Genomic DNA, 21,927 nt, shown 5'->3' on the forward strand with positions numbered 1-21,927 from the left:
CAGGCTGTGGGCATCAGAACTACCTGAGGCATTTATTAAAAAGTGCAGATTTCTGCTGCTTTCATCTTTCCCCACCCATATTAATTCTGATGCAGTCTTTGACGTTTATAAACCACTGCTCTACAGACACCAACTGTGCTATGCTTACCTTTGAGTTCACAGAGTTAGGAGACTTTGCCTAGAAAGTGGCCCCAAACCCCACCCTTCTGTAGGTAAACTCCCATTTGTCCTCCCAAATTTTGTTCAGATACTATCTCTGCCAAAAAAGCCTTTCCTGACACGCCGAGAGTGCCAACCATACCTCTGTGCTGTCTCGAATCTTGCAAGTAATTCATTGATTTCATTGCAACTCCATACTTGCCAAGCTTTTAATGCAGCTGTAAACTCCTCTATTCAGTCTCTAAGGCCCCGTTATAAAACAAAACAAATAAACGAAAACCCTCCTCCAGCACATCTTGTTCCTCTTGGTGCCCAGAGTCCAGTGCAGGTGTGCACGGAATCACGTTTGCTGAATTGAATTGTTTCTGGGCTGAAACCACTCTCTGTCGCTTCCTCACTAAGGGCCTAGGAGCGAGTTCAGGACTAGTGGAAGCAGGTATTCAGAGGCAGAGGCCGTGGAGAGATTACACGAGGAGCCAGGGGCTTGGCTGAGGTGTGGGTGCTGACAACTGGAGGCACTGCCTGACTCCACCTCCCTGGCAGGGCTGAGCAGTCTCTAGGTGCCTTCTACCTCAGAGTTCTGCAAAGTCTACAGGTAGAGTCAGATCTATGACTCTAGAAATTGGGGGATCAAGTCAAATGAATGAAGAAAACAAGTCAGAAAAGTCAAGATAATTTGACTAGACTGTTCTAAATCATTCGGCTGCTGCTCGGTGGCTGAATAGGCTTCAGAGACCTCCTTTGCAGTGGCCCCGAAGGAAGACATCTCAAAGAAGCATCCCAAACTCAGCTCCCCCAAAAAGTGTCCTGACTCGGAAGACAGTGAATACTCCGGAGCTGTGTGCCTCTTAAGCCAGACCATTGGTATGAGCAAAGTGGTTTAGAAAAAAATTCACCCCACTGGCTGCTGTGAATCTGATTAAAAGAAAGGCCTAGAAAATGTCACTGAGGTCTCCTGATCTGGCCCTTTGTTTTACAAGTGGGAAATTGAGGTGTAGCAAAGGCAAGGAACTTACATAATGTTATGCGCTTAAGAGTGTCTACATGTCTCCAAGTGTTTAATCTTAGACAGGTTACTTCTCTCAGGGCCTTTGTTTTCTCATCCATAAAAAACAAATTGGGGATGAAAATAACAATGCCTACGTCATTTGTGAAGACGAAATGTAAGCACTTAGAACAGTACCTGGCACACAACAATTGCTCAACAAATTATTATTTGCTGCTGTTACTATTACTAAGCACTTCTATGCTTAACCTCCCCTGATTCTCACATTCTATTACTTTAGGCAAATCTGGGCACGGTTCCAAAGCTTTCAAGACTTTTTGGTAACATACAAAGATTCATATCAGAGGTTTTCTGTCCAAACTCCAGTTGCCCTTATAATAACAGCTTAGTAATTTCACTCCAGGCAGAAGCTGGCTCTTGGTTTAGCTCTCCCCTGCATGGGATTTAACAGGGAAGGAACAGTAGGGCTCCCTTGGTTGGGAGGGCTAGCTCTCTTATAGAAAGTGGAATGGGCTGAAGCTCCAGAGAATTTAAAAGTTTAAGCTGGCAAAGGACTTAAGAAATCATCTAGTCCTAGGCTGACCCTTATATTTCACATATGAAGAAACTTGGCACCAGAAGGATAAATTGCCTTGCACAAGCCTCACAGCAATTTGGTAGTAGGGCTGGAGCTAGTGCTTGGGACTCCCTGTCCTCATGCCCTCCAGGGCTGGCTCCACCAACCATCAGCTGTAGGGAATGATGTAGGGAGTAACTATCAGCTCCCTTGGCTTTCTGAGAAGGTTCAGAAAAGGGGAGAGGAAGGGAGGAGTGACAAGATCCTCGGGAACAGTCAGAGCTTCTGCATCTGGCCCCCTCCCATGAGGCCACAGAAGTTACCAGGGAGCCACCCTGGAATGTCTCCATCAGCTCCTACTTGTCCCAAAGGTGATGTTAAGCTGATGTGGGGGGCAGTGTGAATCACTAACCAGGAGACTTGGGTTCTAATTCTAAATTTAGCTTAAAAGCCTCACTTTCCCGCTTCCAGGACGCCTTCCTTGAGGATTTCCTCCAAGTTCCCAGTATCCTTGTCTTAATCACTTGTCTGGGCATCACACACCATGCTGTGTTGCTAATTAGCCTCAACTAGTGGCTTCCCCACCCCTTGTCTCCTAACAGCACCATAAATGCTTTCAGTGGAGGAACTGAGACTTAAGCTTTCCATGTCCCTGCAGTTCCTAGTGTACAGGATAATCACAGAAAGGATATGCTGAGGGGACCTCCAACTTGTCTGACCAACCATCTCCTTTTGTAGAAGAAACTAAAGTTGGGAATGGCATAGCCCCAATGATCAGAGCTGGTTGTGATGGGATTTTGGACACAAGAACAAAGAAAAGCCCAGGGAAAAGAAAAGACACTCATTCATGAGAAGCTGGAAAACAAAGTCTGGCCACAAGTAAGCGATATCATTAGAGAGAAAGTTGCATATGTGCAGATCAAGAAAGAAACTCCTTAAATAAGCTTTCTCTCCCCCAGTAAAACCCCGGAATCCATTGACCCTGGGATGAGTTACATAAGCCTCACTCTCTTTCAGAAGGGAAAGGATGCTTTTATTACTCAATTCGGTTGTTGGCATGGAGTTGTTATTTATTTGTTTTAACAGTGTTTTCCATTATTAGCTATTTTCCTTTCATTTTATACCCTTAGTTACATTAAGCACATTTCAGATAAGTTAGATATATTTATTCTGGTAATGATAAATAATACAAATATTTTATGCAGACTACCTTAAAATTGAACATCTGAAAATAAGATGACATCTGTCATACGATTATCTAGACATATACATGCATGTGAGCAACTATGTGTGTGTGTAGCCTTTGAAATGGATTAAAGGAATAGATAGACGGGTACTTTATATAGACACATAGATATCTATGTGTATATACAGATATAAACATCATTGCCAATTGCCATCCAGTAATAACTTAGTATATGATGTAACCTTAAACAGTTGTAACAATATCTATTTTTATCTATATAATATCTATCTATCTAGTGCTCTATGCAGTTACAGATATAAGTCTACACATTTCATATAATCTACTTCCTGTGGCATCTATCATTAAATTACGTGTGTGTGTGTGTATTGATGGTGTGCACATGGCATATTTATGGTTAAGAATATAAATGCCCAAATATATATACAACATTTTGGCTGGGTGCAGTGGCTCACACACGTAATCCCAGCACTTTGGGAAGCTGAGGCGGGTGTATGGCCTGAGGTCAGGAGTTCAAGACCAACCTGACCAACATGGTGAAACCCCGTCTCTATTAAAATACAAAAATTAGCTGGGCATGGTGGTGCATGTCTGTAATCTCAGCTACTTGGGAGGCTGAGGCAGGAGAATCACTTGAACCTGAGAACATGAGGTTGCAGTGAGCCGAGATTGTGCCATTGTGCTCCAGCCTGGACAACAAGAATGAAACTCCATCTCAAAAAAAAACTAATTGTTATCATCCAGAATCCAGAATAAACTCTGAACTTTTGATGTCAACCAAGGTGTATAATAGCTATATATATATGCTAAGAGAAGATGTGTTGCTCTTCTTATTCTCTTTAAGAAAGTTTAACCCTGTCTCTACTCAAAATACAAAAAAATTAGCCAGGCGTGGTGGTGGGCACCTGTAGTCCCTGCTACTTGGGAGACTGAGGCAGGAGAATGGCATGAACCGGGGAAGCGGAGGTTGCAGTGAGCCGAGATCACGCCACTGTAGTCCAGCCTGGGTGACAGAGTAAGACTCCATCTCAAAAAAAAAAAAAAAAGAAAGTTTACAAGTCATATGGATTTTTCTCTTCCAAAGTAGTATAAGGTCCAATGGATCCCATAAATTCAGAGTGAATTTAGGAGCCCTGTCTTTCACTGGGATCAGACTCTTCGTCTGACGGCGGCAAGACAGACCAGACTAGCAGACCGCAGAGTACCGAGAAGAGGTGTCTTGGGTGCTGCTAAGTGTGTAATCAGCATTGCCAGCATTTCCATTCTACATGCTGTGATGACATGTTACTTGCCTTGCAACTCCTGTTTGGACCTGGGTCTCAGGAGGATGGTGAGAGCGAGAAGCCACTCAAATGTGGTGCTCGAGGTTCAGGCAAAGGGTGAGATACTTACCATACACTATCACTACCCTTGTCCAGGGGGTTTCCCATGCGGTCGTAGTACACATCCACACTGAGATTTCGGTCTGTGTCATGAGCTGAGCTGAAGTTGGTGATCACCCGGGAAGGAATCCCCAAAGACCGCAGCGCTGCAAGTCAGGGTGGGCATGAGGACTCAGGTGGTGGAGACGGTACCTTGGCATAGCCCACTGCCACCCACTGACCCAGCGAAGGCACACCACACCCAAGGTACCTGTGTTGAGGGTCCCAGCAAAGACCCAGCACTGGCCATATCGGACTGGGCTGAAGCCAGATTTTTTCCAGTCCTTGAGGATCTCCACGCTGCCGTTCCAGTTCCTTGGGTCACGACCACCCGTGTAAGTGCCGCTCCAATTCCCAGCAAGCACACCGTTGTCATCATTGCTATTGATCTGGGCAGAAACCACCCCCCAAAATGAGTCAGCACTAATGCCTTTCCTAGGGAGACTGACATGCAGAATTCAGAGGACAAGGTGGGGAGATGAGGAAGGAAGCCAAGGACCATGATTGAACTTTTCTTTGTCTTTCTAGGTGACTTGGGGATGATCATTGTAACACTTAACCCCTAGGGGTATGGAGTGGTTTACGAGTTTAGAGGTGCTTTCCCGAACAGGCCATGTTTGATTGTCCTTGATCCATACGTCATTCCTGTGCGGCAGCCTGACATGGGAAACAGACAGCACAGCTTGCCTGTGGCAAGGCAGGGCACAAATCCAGCTTGCAGAGGACTTCTGGTAGGAAAGAATTCACAGGCTATCACTGTTATCTGTCTGCCTGGGAGTCCATGGTTTGAAACTCTTTTTTGGTGTATGGTGTTACAAAAAGATCACTTTATTTATTTATTTTTTATTATTTTCTGATACGGAGTCTCTCTCTGTCACCCAGGCTGGAGTGCAGTGGCGTGATCTTGGCTCACTGCAAGCTTCGCCTCCCAGGTTCAAGCAATTCTCCTGGCTCAGCCTCCTGAGTAACTGGTATTATGCGTGCCACCATGCCCGGCTAGGTTTTGTATTTTTGGTAGAGATGGGGTTTCACCATGTTGGTCAGGCTGATCTCAAGTGATCCGCCTATGTCGGCTCCCAAAGTGCTGGGATCATAGGCGTGAGCCACCGCACCCCTGCCAGAAAGTCACTTTAGAACTTCAGCAACTAACTTCTTCTTGGAAAGAATAAAGATAGAGTATTCCTTTTCTTTCATTCATTCAGCTATTTGTTCGTTTGTTAGTTTACTCGTTCATTTATTCAATTTAAGGCAAGGTTCTTATCTAAGTGACACAACCAAGAGGCAGCCTGAAAAGATCACTGGACTAGAAATCAAGAGACCTGAGTTCCATTGTCTTTTAGGGACACACCTGGAAATATTTACAGGTGAAATGATGACAAATGTGTAATGTCTAAGATTTATCAAATCATCTGTGAAAGAGAGGGTCAGAGATGAAATGACACCGGCCTTGAAGGGGTAATTGTTGAAGCTTGAGATGCATACACAGGAGTTCATTATGCTTTTCTCTCTACTTTTATATAGGTCTGAACTTTTCCACAATAAAAGTTAAAAGAGAAAAGGAGACAGCAAGGTTACAAGCCCCACCTTGCCACTTGCCAACTTGATGATCGCACAAAGGTCTGTTCACCTCTCTAGGCCTTAGTTCTTCACCTTCCAATAGGGAAGAGAATTTTCAAGGGAAAGTTAGGACAAAGGCACTCGGAGGTGTCTTCTGTAGTCAAGGGTCAGGGTTTATGAAACTTTGGCTGTCGTTTATCTAAACTGTGCAATGAGAGGCTGGACCAGGATCTCCGAGGGCTCCTCCAGCCTGTGTGTCTTACCCCCTCTCCTTGGAGTGCCTGTAAGGGGCAAGGCCTATGAGAATGGACAGTCTGGACACAAAAGGATCCCTGCCCAGAACAGGCCATGGCCAGCCTTGCCACCCCTCAGTGCAGTGGTGAGTTCTGCACCCCTTCCAGGAGGGCCTGGGCTGTCATGGCAGAGTCAGGCAAGACAGAGCCTCCTTCGAGACAGAAGGTTGTGCAGTCCTTCCCCATCTCCTGAGTCACTGGTGCTCCAGCCTCCAAAGTGGCTATCAGCACGGTCATCTCTGGCTGAAAGCTGGGCATTTCAAAGCTCTGCACAGGCCATAATTAGTTCATGGCCCAGCCCAGCTGGGAGGTCTGAACGGAGCATCTGGGAGGTGCAGCTGAGGAAATTGGCTCCACAATAAAGTGGTTTGGCCCTGGGGTGCGAGTGAGTCAGTGGCTGCAGGAGCCTCTGGCCTCACCCACTCTCTCCTAGGACAAAGAGGCTCAGCTTTCTAAGTCACCAGGGCTTTAATCAAACCTCTTCCAGGCCATTTGGTTTCAAGATTCTGCTCCAGGCTCACTTCCTCTCCATACCCTCCCTCGGCTACTCAGGTCCTCGTTCATCTCCTTAGAGCCTCTGAGTTCGCCGGGCCACCTTACTCCTTTCCTGCCAGGCTCAGTCTAAGACTCAGCTCTTTCCAGAAGCCCTCTCAGAGGCACTCCAGATATTTATTATGCAGCTGAGAAGTTGTTCACATTTCTAACCAAGTAACTAGCTCATTAGCATGAACATATCCAACTCAAAAGTCAAGAGCTCAAGAAATGCCTAAACCATGAACCATAGAAATAAATAAATAAAGGTTACAGAATTTCTGGGCAATTACTTAGTTTAAGAGGGTTAAAGTAAAGAATTCACTTTGACTTTTCACCTTTTTTTTTTGGAGACAGGTTCTTACTCTGTCACCCAGGCTGGAGTACAGTAGTGCAATCATAGCTCACTGCAGCCTGCGACCAATGGACTCATGCAATCCTCCCAGCTCAGTCTCCCGAGTAGCTGGGACTACAGGCATGTGCCACAATGCTTGGCTCCTTGTGTGTGTGTGTAGATGAGGTCTCACTATGTTGCCCAGGCTGGTCTCAAACTCCTGGGCTCGAGTGATTCCCTGCCTCAGCCTCCCAAAGTCCTGGGATTACAGGTGTGAACCACTGCGCCTGATCATGACTTTTTGCTTTTTAACTTACAACTTTTGAGCAGGTTGATCTAGGTTTAGATATTTTGGACGAATATTTTTGGAAACAGGGTCTTACTCTATAACCCAGGCCTGAGTGCAGTGGTGCCATCATAGCTGACTGTAACCTCAAGCTCCTGGGTTCAAGTAGTCCTCCTGCCTCAGCCTCCTGAGTAGCTGGACTACAGGTATGTGCCACCATGCTTGGTTAATTTTTGTTTGTTTGAGATAGGGTCTTACTCTGTCACCCAGACTGGAACACAGTGGCATGATCTTGGCTCACCACAATCTCTACCTCCTGGGCTCAAGTGATCCTTCCACCTCAGCCTCCCAAGTAGCTGGGACTACAGGCACATGCAACCATGTCCTGCTAATTTTTTTTTTTTTTTTTTTTGTAGAGACAGGGTTTGCCATGTTGTCCAGGCTAGTCTTGAACTCCTGGGCTCAAGTCATCCACCTGTCAAAGTGCTGGGATTACAGGTGTGAGCCACTGTGTCTGCCTATGCCTGGCTAGGTTTGTTTTTGTTTTGTTTTGTTTTGTTTAATTTCTGTAGAGATGAGATCTCACTGTGTTACCCAGGCTGGCAGCAAATTCCTGGGCTCAAGCCATCTTCCCACCTCCATCTCCCAAAGCACTGGGATTAGAGGCGTGAGCCACCACGCCCAGACTGGATGGAGACATTCTCTATGCAATGAGCGCAGAGCCATAGATGCCTCCTAGGGGATCTAGCTTGTGTGTGTGTGAGTGTGAGAGAGAGAGAGAGATTGTGAGTGTGTGTGTGTGTGTGTGTGTGTGTATGTTGTAGGGGCACAGGCCTTTTCCATGAAGGCCTTGTTCTGGTCTGACTCGCATGCTGTGTGGTTTGAACAAGCCACTTCAGCTCTCCAAGCTTGTTTCCCCATCTAGATCATGAATGAGGCAGCCTACCATCTGACACTCTGGGCTGTGCTCTGGGCTGCGGAAGAGATGAGTTAGGCAAAGGAGGTCACCACCTCCAGCTCAATAGGGGTCTCGCTTCCTTTCCCAGGAGGCCCAGTGATGGAGCAGAGCCCTAGATTTGCATTCTCCCATCTTTGGCAGGCACCCAAAGAGCAAGTTCCCTTTTCCTCTGAGAAAGGCTTCATGATGTGGTAGAAAGGACTTTGAAGCTGGCTGGACCTGTGTCTGGCTCTGCCTCTGCCACATACTCACTGTGTGCCTCAGGCAAGCCCTGTAACTTAGAGGGGCCTTGTGCTCCAAGTTGGTAAAATGTGTATGATTCTAACCACCAGCTGTAATTGGTGAGGCTTTAATGAGATGACATATATAAAGAGTGTGCGTGCCTAGCCCACAGGTGGTGTTCAATATATGATGACAACTAGTTGTGATCATTTTCCTGTTACTCACCATGGCACTCAGCACCCGGCCAACATATTTGGGGTCATTTCTGCGGGCCACATCAGTAGCAGGGTCACGGCGGAAATTCAGACTCCTATCCAAGATTGAGAGGCAGATGCTCAGAATGTCTTCTTCAAACTGTTCAGAATGAGACCATACATTACAATGAAAGAAATGACAAGGAGAGTTGTCTCAAGAAGGGAACTACACTGGTGAGAACCACAGGAACTGTCAGATCCTTTGACTCTGTGGCCTCTGGAACTGAGAGCTACTGAGGACAGCCACCACGCCCAGCTCTCAACCCCGCAAACTCATCCAGAGCACTCACTACACACAAGACCCTGTGTATTTCCTCAAAGACAGCTTTTGAAACAAAAAACCAAAAAAGAGAGGAAAGGATAATAAATTAAAAAATTATAAAAAAGAAAAAAGCATAAGACCTTGTGCAAACTCTCCTAAAGTGAATGCATGGGAGGTGGCCTGGTCTAGCCGACGCCCTGGCTGCCACAAACCTCAGGAGCAAGCCGTTTAGCCTGTCTGGCCTTGATTTCTCCATCTGTATAATCAGGCCAAACTCATCTCAGAGTTTTCTTCTGTCTCTGACTCCCATCCTTTTTGAGACGGAGTCTTGCTCTGTCACCCAGGCTGGAATGCAGTGGCGCGATCTTGGCTCATTGTGACCTCCACCTCCTGGGTTCCTCCTGGGTTCGAGTGATTTTCCTGCCTCAGTCTCCCAAGTAGCTGGGATTGCAGGCCCACACCACCACACCCAGCTAATTTTTGTATTTTTAGTAGAGACAGGGTTTCGCCATTTTGGACAGGCTGGTCTTGAACTCCTGACCTCAGGTGATCCACCCACCTCAATCTCCCAAAGTGCTGGGATTATAGGCATGAGTCACTGCACCTGGCCTGCCTACAATCTTGAACGCGTTATTGAGACTCCTGGAGAACTAGTTATAAAAATAAAATCTCTTGTTAAGTATATGTATTTGAAGCGATTTTCACAAAATAAGACTTAATTGAAGTCATTGCTTCTCAAACTGAGAAGGCTGAGCTCCTCTTGACTTAGGTCTTTGCATTTGCTTTTCCTTCTGCCTGATGCTCTTTCCCAGGATCTCTGTCTGGTGCCCTCATCTCCTTCAGGTTCCTGATCAAAGGCTCCTTTCTAAGTGAGGCCCTCCCTGACCATGCCATCAAAAAAAAAAAAAAAAAAAAAAAAAAAAAAAAAGCCTCTCTTCCACTCCTAGGTGCACTCTATTCACTATCCTTCTCTTTTTTCCTTCCTCCCAATAAAGGAGATAGCCAACTTGCTCAAGTTGACTACAGACAGGGTCTGTAGATGGTCCAAGCACACATCCTTCTGATATCCAAGGCACCCCACCCGAGGTGCTTTATTCTAATGCCTTTGTCTGGTGGATAAAATAAAATGTGGAGGGCATCCCTGAAAGTTTTCTAAACTGACCAAATCTGAGAACTCTGTAGACTCAAATGGGGATCACTACAATAAAGGACCAAGAGGGTGTGGCTTGGAAAGGCTGAGTGGGCACACTAAGGAAGTTTCATCACATTTTTACATGAAATGAAAAAACAGAAGCTACATCACTGTCCCCAGTGTCTCTAGGGGGCCTTATATCTATGTGTGCACCCTGGCACCAATACTACTTCATTGCATCAATTGAGTTATGTGTATGTTCTATCTTGCCCACTAGATTGCGACCCCTTCAAAGATTATCTGTCTTATTCATCTCCTGTATCCTTAGTGTGGATCCCAGGGTCTGACACATAATAGGTGGCCAGTGAAAGTCTTCTGAATGCATGAACAAATAGAAGGGCAGGCAGATGGACAGATGTGGGACTTCCCATTGATCTGTGGGGCATGCTGCTGAGCTTCTTGGGTAAAAGGGACATTACCCTCAGCCTCCTTATGACCCTTTTACCTGTCCAAAGTTCCAGCCAATCATGCTAATTCGATTTGTGCTGCCCACATAGATGATGCCGGCATCTTCCTGAACATACTCTTCTCTCTCAGCATGGTTACCCATAAAGACGCTATCCGCTGTTTGATACAAAAAGCAGACACCAGGGACTAGAATCCTAGGAGGACTGTAGGGATCATTCCTCCTCTCCTCCAACTCCTGAACTGGCCTGGGGGTCGGAGCAAGCCCCACCTTTAGCCTTCCCCTGACCCTTGGGCTGAAATTCTTCCAACTCCAATTGTGGGAACTATGAGCTGGAAAGAGAAGCTAGGATGACTTGAGGGTCTGAAAATGAGACCCTGGGGATGAGACACCTGCTCTTTCTGGCAGGAAGCTATCTCCATGCTGTGGAATTATACTGTGGTATTGTCCCTTAAAATGAACCGTGCTATGCAGTTTGTAAAAGCTCAATGTGATCTGGACAATATTCCCAGAAGAAACAGCAGGATGTCCATTTAATGGTGAGGACTTGGAGAGATAGAGGGACTGCCCAGACTCAGACGCTGCTGAAGTGTCAGAGCTCCTCATTTCTAGCTTCTGCGCCCTTTCCACAGCCCATGGACTTTCCCTAATCAAACTTGAGCCTGTGAAGATCATTTCCCCCATCCCCTTTCTCTTTTCTAGCTTAGGCCAGGGCTGAAAGTGTGGGTGGTTAGACACCTACCGTTCAGCCAGGGGTTAAAAAGCAGTATGAACGTCCCAAGTTTCACAGAGGAGACGCCGCCCTGGGAGGAGATCTGGAGGGCCATTGTGTACTGTCCTATGGGTGCGCTGGCAGGACTGGAGATGCTAATAGTCAGAGTATTGCCATTGCTGGCCTGAAGCACCGCACTCCAGCCACCGCTACTGCCATTGGAGAGTGGAAACACAGCCTTCGTCATGGCCGACTCGGAGGGGTAAGGCCCTGTCAAAGAAGACAGAGGTTGAGAAAAACCAACAAGCACTGGTCAGACTGTGGAGAGACCAGGTTCCAATACAATCCCCGTCTGGGGGACAAGAGCCAATGAAGCACCATATTCTGCCACTGGAAGTAACTGGAATGAACATACAGGCCAGATCCCTCTTGATTTGAGGATGGTGACTCTCAGTCAGGCTCAGAGATGGACAGCAACTTGCCCAAGGCCACATTGAATCATTGACAGAGCAAGGCTAGAGCCCAATGCCAGTGGTCCCAGTATGGTCCCCATCACTCCTTGAATGCACAAGGGCTACTCAGGTATGTGTGTGTTTGGGCAGGGAGGGGAATGCGCAGGTACCTGTGGAGACAATGAACTCCAGTCTTTCGTTAGAGCCAAGGCCTTTGTTCATGAGCATTAAGACCTGGAAGTTTTGGCCTCTCCGCAAGATGAGCTCCCGGCTAGAGAACTTGTGTGTGTGATGCGCTTGTCGGTTGAAGGCCGTCTGCCAGTTGATACTCTGGAGTCCTAGAGCTGTGAGGCAGAAAAGAGAACCTGAAGTCCTAGGAGGCAAGGAATGGTGGTGTGGGGGAATGGTGTAAGTTACCAAAGAGCAGTTTTGGGGTGAGGCTCGTCGAGGGCAGAGCCAAATTCCTGGAAAGAATCACGTTAAAATCCAAAGACCTTGATCTTGCATAGCAGGAACATCACAACCTATTCCCATTCAGTCTTTCTAGTCGCAGTTATGCCAGCTCCCAGGATGCAAGATCACAGAAAATGCTCCGCCCTTTCAGACAGCTGAACCTCTGTGCACCCTGTTCCCATAGCTAAGAGTGTCTTTTCCCCTCCATCTGCTGAGCTGTCACTCGGCCCTTAGGGAACAGGCCAAATGTTCAGTGGAACTCCATCCAATCAATGAGGAGAACTATGTCACCAGAGCGCCTACATTCTGTCTGCTTTCAGCATTTCTCATTGCTTTGTGGATGGGGGCTCCAACAGAACTGAAGTGAGGAGCCGGGCATGGTGGCTTATGCCTGTAATCCCAGTACTTTGTGTGGCTGAGGTAGGCGGATCACCTGAGGTCAGGAGCTTGAGACCAGCCTGGCCAACATGGTGAAACCCCGTCTCTACTAAAAATACAAAGAATTAGCTGGGCGTGGTGATGCACACCTGTAATCCCAGCTACTTAAGAGGCTGAAGCAGGAGAATCACTTGAATCTGGGAGGCGGAGGTTACAGCGAGCTGAGGTCACAACCATTGCACTCCAGCCTGGGCGACAAAAACAAAACTCTGTCTCCAAAAAAAAAAAGAAAAGAACGGAAGGGAGGATACTTCTCTCACACCCATCATCCTGGTTTGGCTTCTTTGTTGTACCCTTGTGTGTACCCAGACGCCAAGCATGTTTCGCCTCTCCAGCATCCAGCAAATGTTTACTTTTGCATCCTTTACCTTCCCTGTATTTGTAATGCCTTGGTGTCGACCTGGGCCTCTGATGCTAGGGAGGCTGGCGGAGACTCTGAGCAGTGTTTCTAGGCCTAGTGATTGGGGAATCCTTGGCCCAGAGGGGACTTGCAAATGCTCACTGGCAAGAGCTGTTTATAGGAGCAGGTCAAAGGCCATGAATGACCTGGATAAGACTCGAGGACAAACATCTCAAAATCCACCCTCCTGATTTCTTCTCACATGATTGTGAAGATGACGGAGCTAAACTGAGAAGGGTTTATGAGAGATGCCACGATGTACCAAGTGTTCGCTGAAAGAAACTTTTTGGGAAATCTTCCTATGAGTTATGTTTAAGAGGTTACGTCACCCATTCTTCCGCAAACCAAACTGGTCTCTGTCTTTACAAAGAGGCCACAGCTCTGATGAGAGTGTGAGGGTGCATTCCAGTGCCAGACACAGCTCTTTTTTATATGTGTCCATCTGTCTGCATCAGAACATCCCTTTTTAATCTTTTATTCTATTTTATTTTTGAGGCAGGATCTGGCTCTGTTGCCTCAGGCTGGAGTGCAGTGGTGTGATCTTGGCTCACTGCAACCTCTGGCTCCTGGACTCAAGGGATTCTCCCACCTCAGCCTCCCCATTGGCTGGGACTACAGGCATGAGCCACCACTCCCAGCTAACTTCTGTATTTTCTGTAGAGACAGAGTTTTGTCATACCAAGTTGGCCTCAAACTCCTGGGCTCAAGTGATCTGCACGCCTTGGCATCCCAGAGTGCTGGGATTACAGGCATGAGCCACTGCACCCGGCGCCCTCTTGATCTTTCTGTTCTGATGCCTAGCGCACTGCTTGACTGTATTAGGATAATTAGATAAATAAATGGATGAAGGAATAAATGAACAAAGAAAAGACTAATGTCATGAGATGATTGTCATGACAACAGCTCAAAATTTAGTCTACAAGGAAAAGTGAATATGAAGTATTCATTCAATAAAAATATTAGAGCAACTATTATTCATAGGACATTGTGTGAGGCACAATGTTGGGAGTGTAAACGTGTATGAAGTGTAGTTGTAACTCTCCAAGAGCTTCAGCAGTGGATAAGACAAGCATAAGTGATCATGAATGATGGAATGGGGTAAATCCAGGAAAGGTGTATGAGAGATGCAGGCAGGAAAAAAAAAATCACTTTCAGTTGTAGGGCTCAGGAAAAGCTACACTGAAAATGCTGGGCCTTGAAAGGAGAGAGAATTTTGTCAGGTGCCCATAGAGCAGCCTGCATTCTAGACGGTGGGGAGGAGAGGCTCAAAGGCACAAGAGAAGGAGTGATGCTATTTGTCTAGAGCAGGGGCCCTTCGTGGAGAAGAGAGAAAGGTGAGACAGGAGCGAATGGGGGCCAGGGCAGGACTGGGGAGGGGCTTCCACTCAAGAGCACTGGAGATGGGGCGGAGGGTCACCATAGGTACCCTGTCCAGTAAAATGCAGGCTCCCTGGGATGGTGAGCCAACCTGCCGTTGGAGAGAGGGGACTCAAGAGATGAGCTTACTCCCAGTTCAGGGTGCTAAATTCATTCATTCAAACATCCACTCACTCATTCATTTAACAAATATTCATTGAAAGAATAAATTAATAGATTTTTGCACACATTCAGGGAAACTGAGACATTCGTGCAATCAACAAGGATCTGTTGAATGAAGGGAAGAAATAAGGGAGGACAGAAAGGACAGAGGGAGCAGGGGGAAAATGAGCATTCCTGTACCTGAGTAGCCAACAGAGGCAGCCCAGAACTCAGACACTGGCAAACACTGAGCCCTAGATGGCTGTGTACAGCTGATAGATGCCAGATCTCTCTAGGGAAACGGCCCCCAACTTTCTCCCCTCTCCTCCTGCCAATCTTGCTCACTACTTTCTGTGCATCCCAGCCAGTTGCAATTTGGTAGAGCTTTACTCGCTTTAGAAAAAAGAATGGCTGGCCAGGTGCAGTGGCTTACACCTATAATCCCAACACTTTGGGAGGCCGAGGTGGGTGGATCATTTGAGGTCAGGAGTTCGAGGCCAGCCTGGCCAACATGGCAAAACCCCATCTCTACTAAAAACTAAAAAATTAGCCTGGCATGGTAGCGCATGCCTGTAATCCCAGCTACTCAGGAGGTTGAGGCAGGAGAATCACCTGAACCTGAGAAGTGGAGCTTGCAGTGAGTTGAGATCATGCCACTGCACTCCAGCCTGGGTGACAGAGCAAGATTCCATCTCAAAATTAAAAAAAAGAAAAAAGAAAGAAAAGAAAAGAAAAACAAAAGAGAAGAGCTCTCAAATAAAAACCTCTGGAAATATATATTTTTAAAAAACAAGAACTCTATGGAACATATGGTTTCAGACCACTTGAGCCTTCCTAGAGATTTTTCACCCCACCCCCAAATCCCAAAGGACGCATGTCCTTTTCCAGATAAAGCTCACTCTAGACCACGGAGTTCTTTGAAAGTAGAAAGTCCGTCTCCAGAAGGCTTTGTCCAGCACAGGGGTAAGGAAAGAGGGGCAGGGTACTCAGCATCTCTTGCTGGCACCTGCCTCTCCCAACAGGCCCACACCCTTCTTTGCTCCACCAAAGCTCATGCATTGTTTGCTGCGGCTGTGTCAATAGTAGAGGCCCCTCCCATTCATCCCAGAGACCAATGTCTTGTCCCTAGAGAGGATGAAAAAGAAAAGACTGAGCTCCAGGGTGCCTCCCAACAGGGAAACCTGCAGAAAGAACATGAGGGGCACTTTGCATGCCCCACTAGGTCAGACCTGGGGTGACTGTGATGGTGGTGATCATACTATTAGCTGAAGTTTACTGGGCATTTGTGTGCCAGCCATCTTTCGAAGTGTTTATGTGCATTAGCTCATTAACTCTATGAGGCAGACACTTGCAGACGTCCTGTTTTACAGACAAGGAAGCCAAGGTGTAGAGAAACCAGGTACCTTGGTCACGGTCACCCCACTCCACAGTGGAGGACTGCAGGCTCCAGAGCCCACACTCATCATCTCTGCCTTTTCTGACACCAAGCATGAGTCCCGGCAGCACCAACAAGCCTTGCTCTCTGTTAGGGTGGCTGTGGGATGTGCGAGACTGCTGCAAGCTGGAGGAGGAGGAAAAGTGGGGCTCACTTTTGTCATCAGCCTTCTTTATGCCAACTGCTATGCGCAGTCCACAGAACACGTTATGTATGTGGTCAATGAAATCTTACAATGAGAAACCAAGGCTCAGAGACCAGGTAGTTTATCTGAGGTCACATACCTGGAAATTGGCAGAGCCAGGATTCTGAACCCAGGTGTGGCATAATGAGAAATATATATTTGATCTCTGCTTTCTCTTGGCACAAAGTTCCTGAAACCCTTGGAACCTCCAAAATGATGAGTGACTTTTTGTATGCTAACGAGATGACTGGTACTGGCAGCTCCTGGATAGCCTCAGGACGGGAGCTGGTTGCCAGGGGAGCCAACCAGTGATTAGAGACTTGGGACTTTCAGCCTCATGCCCACTACCCACTTCCACAGAGGGGAGAGGGACTGGAGGTTGATTTCATCACCAATGACTGATGACTTAATGAATCATGCCTAAGAATGAAGCCTTCATAAAAACCCAAACCCCAAAGGATGGGGCCTGAGGAGCCTCCAGGCTGAACTCATGGAAGTGCTGGGAGGGGGGCATGGGGGCTCTGCGCCCCTCCCCACACCTTATCCCAGGCACCTTTTCCATCTGGCTGCTTCTGAGTTGTATCCTTTTATCATAAACTGGTCGTCTGTTTTCCTGAGTTCTGTGAGCTGTTCTAGCAAATCTTCAAACCTGAGAAGGGGGCTGGTGGGAACTCCTGATTTAAATCTGGTCGGTCAGAAGCACAGGTGACAACTTCTGAAGCACTAGCATCTGAAGTGGGGCAGTCTTGTGGGACTGAGGGGCATGTGCACACCCTGTGGGCTGTGTGCTAACTCCCAACAGTGTGAGAATTGAGTTGAGTTGTAGGACACCCAGTGGTGTCCACAGAGAATCGCTTGGTATGAGAACAAACCCCACACATTTGGCGGCTAGGAAGTATTAAGAGTGGTCTGGAAGAGGAAATGGTGTTTCCTTTTCACCAGGCCTTACTGACTCTACCCTGTCACTGTGGTCCTGAAACCTTTTGGAAGAGGGTCTCATGCAGGATTTTGAGTCCAGAAGGTGCCCTAGGTGGTGAGGGGCCCTCATGCTGCATCGTACACCTGCTAGCATTTGGATTCTGACAGAGGAGAGACACCGAGCTCCTGGAAGGAAAACACCTCTTCCAAAAGAACTGTCTTCACGGGAGCTGGACAAAGGGGACAGCCTGCCCTGCATCCCCGAGTAGGGGCTGCCGGCTGAGAGCTGCTATCATCAAGCTTCCGGTGTGGTTCTGAACCGTTCACCAGCTGCCTCCCTCAGTCATCATCCTGTCCCTTAACCCTAGGATTGCTCTGCCAGCCCCCAAATCAAGGATCCAATGATCCTGTCTCCGCATCCCCAAAGCCCTTGACATGGCACTCATCACAGCCCACCCTGTCAGAATGTGTAGGAAAGGAGAGGAGGGAAAGGTATTCAGCCGTCTAAGGTTCTCAAGTTTACCGCTTTATGTATATTTATGAGCCTCAGGGCTGTCTTCTGCACCAGTCTGGGTGAAGGGAGGAGAAGAAGAGACAGGAGTCGCGTGGTTCTTATAACTGACTCATCAACGTACACACTTAAAAGACATCAGCGGGAAAAGAAACCTTAGAGACCGATCACATACTCCTAACCCTTATTCCAGACGTGAGCACATGGAGGCCGCAGAGGTGCTTTGCCCACAGTGTGACATCTCCAAACTCTGATTCCTCGCCACCTCCCTGAGTTAATGCTTAACTCCAGTGTCAGGCCTGGGGCAATTTTTCAGATTTTTTTTTCCTGAGAACATCAGTGCCAGCAGCAATTCTAATGTGGTGGACTGCCAGATAAATATCTATCCTGATGTTCACTTGTTCCTTCTTTCCTGGTAATGAAATCCCCCATCTGTACAGGCACTGCTTTCCCAGGCTCCACTCTGGCTCGGTGGCCTTGAGGGTAAATTTGGGCCAAAAACTTATAGGCAGAAGTTATAGGTATTAACTTCCAGGAAATCTCTCTTTTAAAAAATTGAGGTAAAATTCACAACATAAAAATTGCCATTTAAAACATTTTAAAATGTACAATTCAGGGGCGTTTAGTACATTCGCAATATGCAATTATCTCCACTATCTAGTGGCAGAACTTTCTCTTCACTCCCCAAAGAATCCCCCAATCCATTAGGAGGAACTCCCCATTTCCTCCTATCCCCAGCCCCTGCCAACTCCAGCTCTTTCTGTCTCTATGGATTTGCCTATCCTGGGCATTTCTTTTTCTTTTTGTTTCTTTTCTTTTCTTTTCTTTTCTTTTTTTGAGATGGAGTCTCCCTCTGTTGCCCAGGCTGGAGTGCAGTGGTATGATCTTGGCCTCACTGCAACCACCGCCTCCCAGGTTCAAGTGATTCTCCTGCCTCAGCCTCCTGAGTAGCTGGGATTACAGGCGGGTGCTACCACGCCCGGCTAATTTTTTTGTATTTTTGATAGAGATGGGGTTTCACCATGTTGGCCATCCTGGTGTCGAACTCCCGACCTCAAATTGTCCACCCACCTGGCCCCCTAAAGTGCTGGGATTACAGTCATGAGCCACCTCGCCCGGCCCTGTTCTGGGCATTTCATAAATTAACAAATGGGTCTGACTTATTTTACTTAGCGTAATGTTTTCAAGGCTCGGTCATGTTGGAGGATGTATCAGTAGTTCATTCTTTTCTTATGGCTGAATGATAGTCTATTACATGAATATTCCATGTTTTGTTGATGCATTCATCAGCTGATGGACATCTGGGTTGTCCCTACCTTTCAGCTACTCTGAGTAGTGCTGCTATGAATGTGTACTTGGTAATATTTGTTTGAATACCTGTTTTCAATTTTTATTTTATTTTTTAGTTTTTAGAAAACCTCTTTATATAAACAGTTGGCAAATGCCCTTTGCCTGTTTTCTTCCTCTTGTTCCATCCTGCTATCTGGACATGGACAAGGTTCTAGCGGTTGTCTCAGACCATGCAGAGCCACATGTACCCTAGCGATGGTGGAGAGGAGACTGGACAGAGCTGGGCCCTGAGAATGGTGCCACCACCTGGCCTGCCCAGAACTGCCTGCATACAGGCTGCTCATGCAAGGAAGAAATAAACTTCTGTCTTATTTTTCTAAGCTACCTTTTTTTTGGGGGGGGGGCATTCACCATCAATCACAGCCAAACATAATCATAAGTATGTTAATGTAACCCCTGCCCATTTATTCTGTGGTCCCTCTTTGGCAGAGGTCATGTGAAAAGCACAGAGAAAGACTCCAGATGTGAAAGGGAAGCTGCTATTCCACCGTCTCAATCCTTGTCAGCCTGGCTCTGCAGTTGAATCACCTGCAGCAGATGAGTGAGAATGACTTGGTCGCCCGGTGTGTGATGGGGCTCTCATCTCCTATTCCAGGGAGGACCACCCCACAGAGGGGCTGACAGGGGGCCCAATATGGAGTGATGCTACTCTAGTGAATGGGACTATCTCTAGCCCCCACCCAGACTCTACTTCCCGTATCTTTTCTCTAGACATAGATGCATTTTTATTTTACAGAAGTCTAGAGTTAATGAGGGCTGATAGAAATGCTAAAAAGTGGCCGAGCATGGTGGCTCACACTTGTAATCCCAACACTTTGGAAGACTGAGGCAGGAAGATCACCTGAGGTCAGGAGTTCGAGACCAGCCTGGCCATCACGGCGAAATCCCGTCACTACTAAAAATACAAAAATTAGCTGGATGTGGTGATGTATGCCTGTAGTTCCAGCTACTCGGGAGGCTGAGGCAGGAGAATGGCTTGAACCCTGAGGTGGAGGCTGCAGTGAGCTGAGATCTCACCACTGTGCTCTTGCCGCTCCTGCCTGGGGGACAAATCAAGAAATCTAAATAGTCTTTACACACATGGATCTGGAAAAGACATGAGGTTTCACAGGGCTAATACTATGTATCAGGGTACTCTGATATTTTCTCTTCGGCTTTTTCTCTTTCTTAATGGCTGGTCACAGTCCACTAAACTGATTTTACAACCTGCTAGTGGATGGCAACTGGCAGCTTGAAAAACAGTGATGTAATCTAGTATGCCCACATGACAGGTCAGAAAGCTGAGGCCCTGGAAGGGGAAGCCATCTGCGGAGGTCACAGAGTTGAAGCAGATCTTAGCCCAGAAGCCAGGTCTCAGATCCTGGTCACCGACAGGCTGTGAGTCACCCCACTTCCCACCCCTAGACACTGGGAACATCTTTAGCCCCTGGCCAGCCCTCCTCTGGCTCCAAGGACACAGGTGCTTTCCTCCTCAGCACCCATCTCTCTCTCCTTTCTCTCTTTCTAGCCTGTGCTGTTTCCTTTTAACTTCTGCCACATATCCTGACATTTGCAAGCCCTGTGCAGCACAGGTGGCACAATTTCTTGGCATTCAGGCAGAGTAAGGGGCTGGTAAGGATGAAGAGAAATGAGCCCTGGATTGGTGCCTGGACCGGTGAGAGGCCCTGAGCAAGGGCCTCAATGTCTCTGAATTGTACTTTTCTCATCTGTAGAAGAGGGACAGTGAGACCTGAACATCTTCCTTCTTAGGGTTATTGTTGGGATTCAATATATACCCATCACTAGCACCGGGACCCCCAGAGATTGGGGGAAACAAATGCCTTGGGATCCCATATATAATGGGAAAAACAAGCATTTTAATGGGCTTTTAATGGGCTGCTATTGAGGACCTCTTATGTGTCAGACACTGAGCTAAGCATTTCACCTGCGTTATGTCTTTTAATAGTCACAAAATATTGACTATTAAAAAGATGTTGCTATCCCTATTTCACAGATGAGGGATTTGGAAGTCCACTCAGGCAAAGTCACTTACTCAGTATCACACGCTCAGGCAGAGGCTGGACTCAAGCCCAGACTGAAAGCCAATTTTGCCTGAGTAGATATGACCCCAAGCTGCTGCCCTGCGGCCAACCAAGGCAGCAGTGACTTAGATACAGATCCTGGAGGGGCCATCCACAGCCTACTCCCTGCCTAGACACCCTATGGTCAGGGCAAAACAAGAGGACAGAAGGACTTCTCTTCCTAAGCAAGAGTTTAGAATCTCTGAGACCAGAGGCTGTCAACCCTAGCTGCCCAGAAGAATCACCTGGAGAATGTTCTATTGCTCTGAGACCCACCCTAGGCAAATTCAACTAGAATCTTTGGATAGGGATGACATTGGCATTTCTTTTCCCTTCCTTCCTTCTTTCCTTCCTTCCTTCCTTCCTTCCTTCCTTCCTTCCTTCCTTTCTTCCTTCCTTCCTTCCTTCCATCCTTCCTTCCTTCCGTCTGTCCTTCCTTCCTTCCTTTCTTTCTTTCTCTTTCTTTCTTTCTTTCTCTTTCTTTCTTTCTCTTTCTCTCTCTTTCTTTCTTTCTTTCTTTCTCTTTCTCTTTCTCTTTCTTTTCCTTCCTTCCTTCCCTCCCTCCCTCCCTTCTTTCCTTTCTTTTTTTCTTCCTTTCTTTTTTTTTTTTTTTTTTTTTTTTAACAGAGTCTCTCTCTGTCACCCAAGCTGGAGTGTAGTGGTGTCTCTAGGCAAATTCAATTAGAATCTTTGGATAGGGATGACACTGGCATTTCCTTCTTTCTTTCTTTCTTTCTCTTTCTTTCTCTCTCTCTCTCTTTCTCTTTTCCTTCCTTCCTTCCTTCCCTCCCTCCCTCCCTCCTTCCTTCCTTCCTTTCTTCCCTCCCTCCTTCCCTCCCTTCTTTCCATTCTTTC

At 47.1% G+C, this 21,927-nt stretch overlaps 1 protein-coding gene across 1 annotated transcript in view; it reads right to left on the reverse strand.

Annotated features, from left to right (window-relative positions):
• The window catches only part of TGM3 (transglutaminase 3), a 47,431-nt gene that overhangs the window by 21,473 nt on the left and 4,031 nt on the right, over positions 1 to 21,927 (reverse strand). Inside the window, exons 5-10 of the mRNA XM_031656026.1 lie at positions 11,976 to 12,269; positions 11,384 to 11,623; positions 10,681 to 10,799; positions 8,753 to 8,881; positions 4,558 to 4,735; positions 4,318 to 4,453 (exon numbers count right to left, since the gene is read on the reverse strand). Coding sequence (XP_031511886.1) covers positions 4,318 to 4,453; positions 4,558 to 4,735; positions 8,753 to 8,881; positions 10,681 to 10,799; positions 11,384 to 11,623; positions 11,976 to 12,269 — 1,096 coding nt within the window. The remainder of the gene's footprint in view (positions 1 to 4,317; positions 4,454 to 4,557; positions 4,736 to 8,752; positions 8,882 to 10,680; positions 10,800 to 11,383; positions 11,624 to 11,975; positions 12,270 to 21,927) is intronic.

This window comes from Papio anubis, chromosome 16, assembly GCF_008728515.1.
Source record: "Papio anubis isolate 15944 chromosome 16, Panubis1.0, whole genome shotgun sequence".
NCBI classification, from domain to species: Eukaryota; Metazoa; Chordata; class Mammalia; order Primates; family Cercopithecidae; genus Papio; species Papio anubis.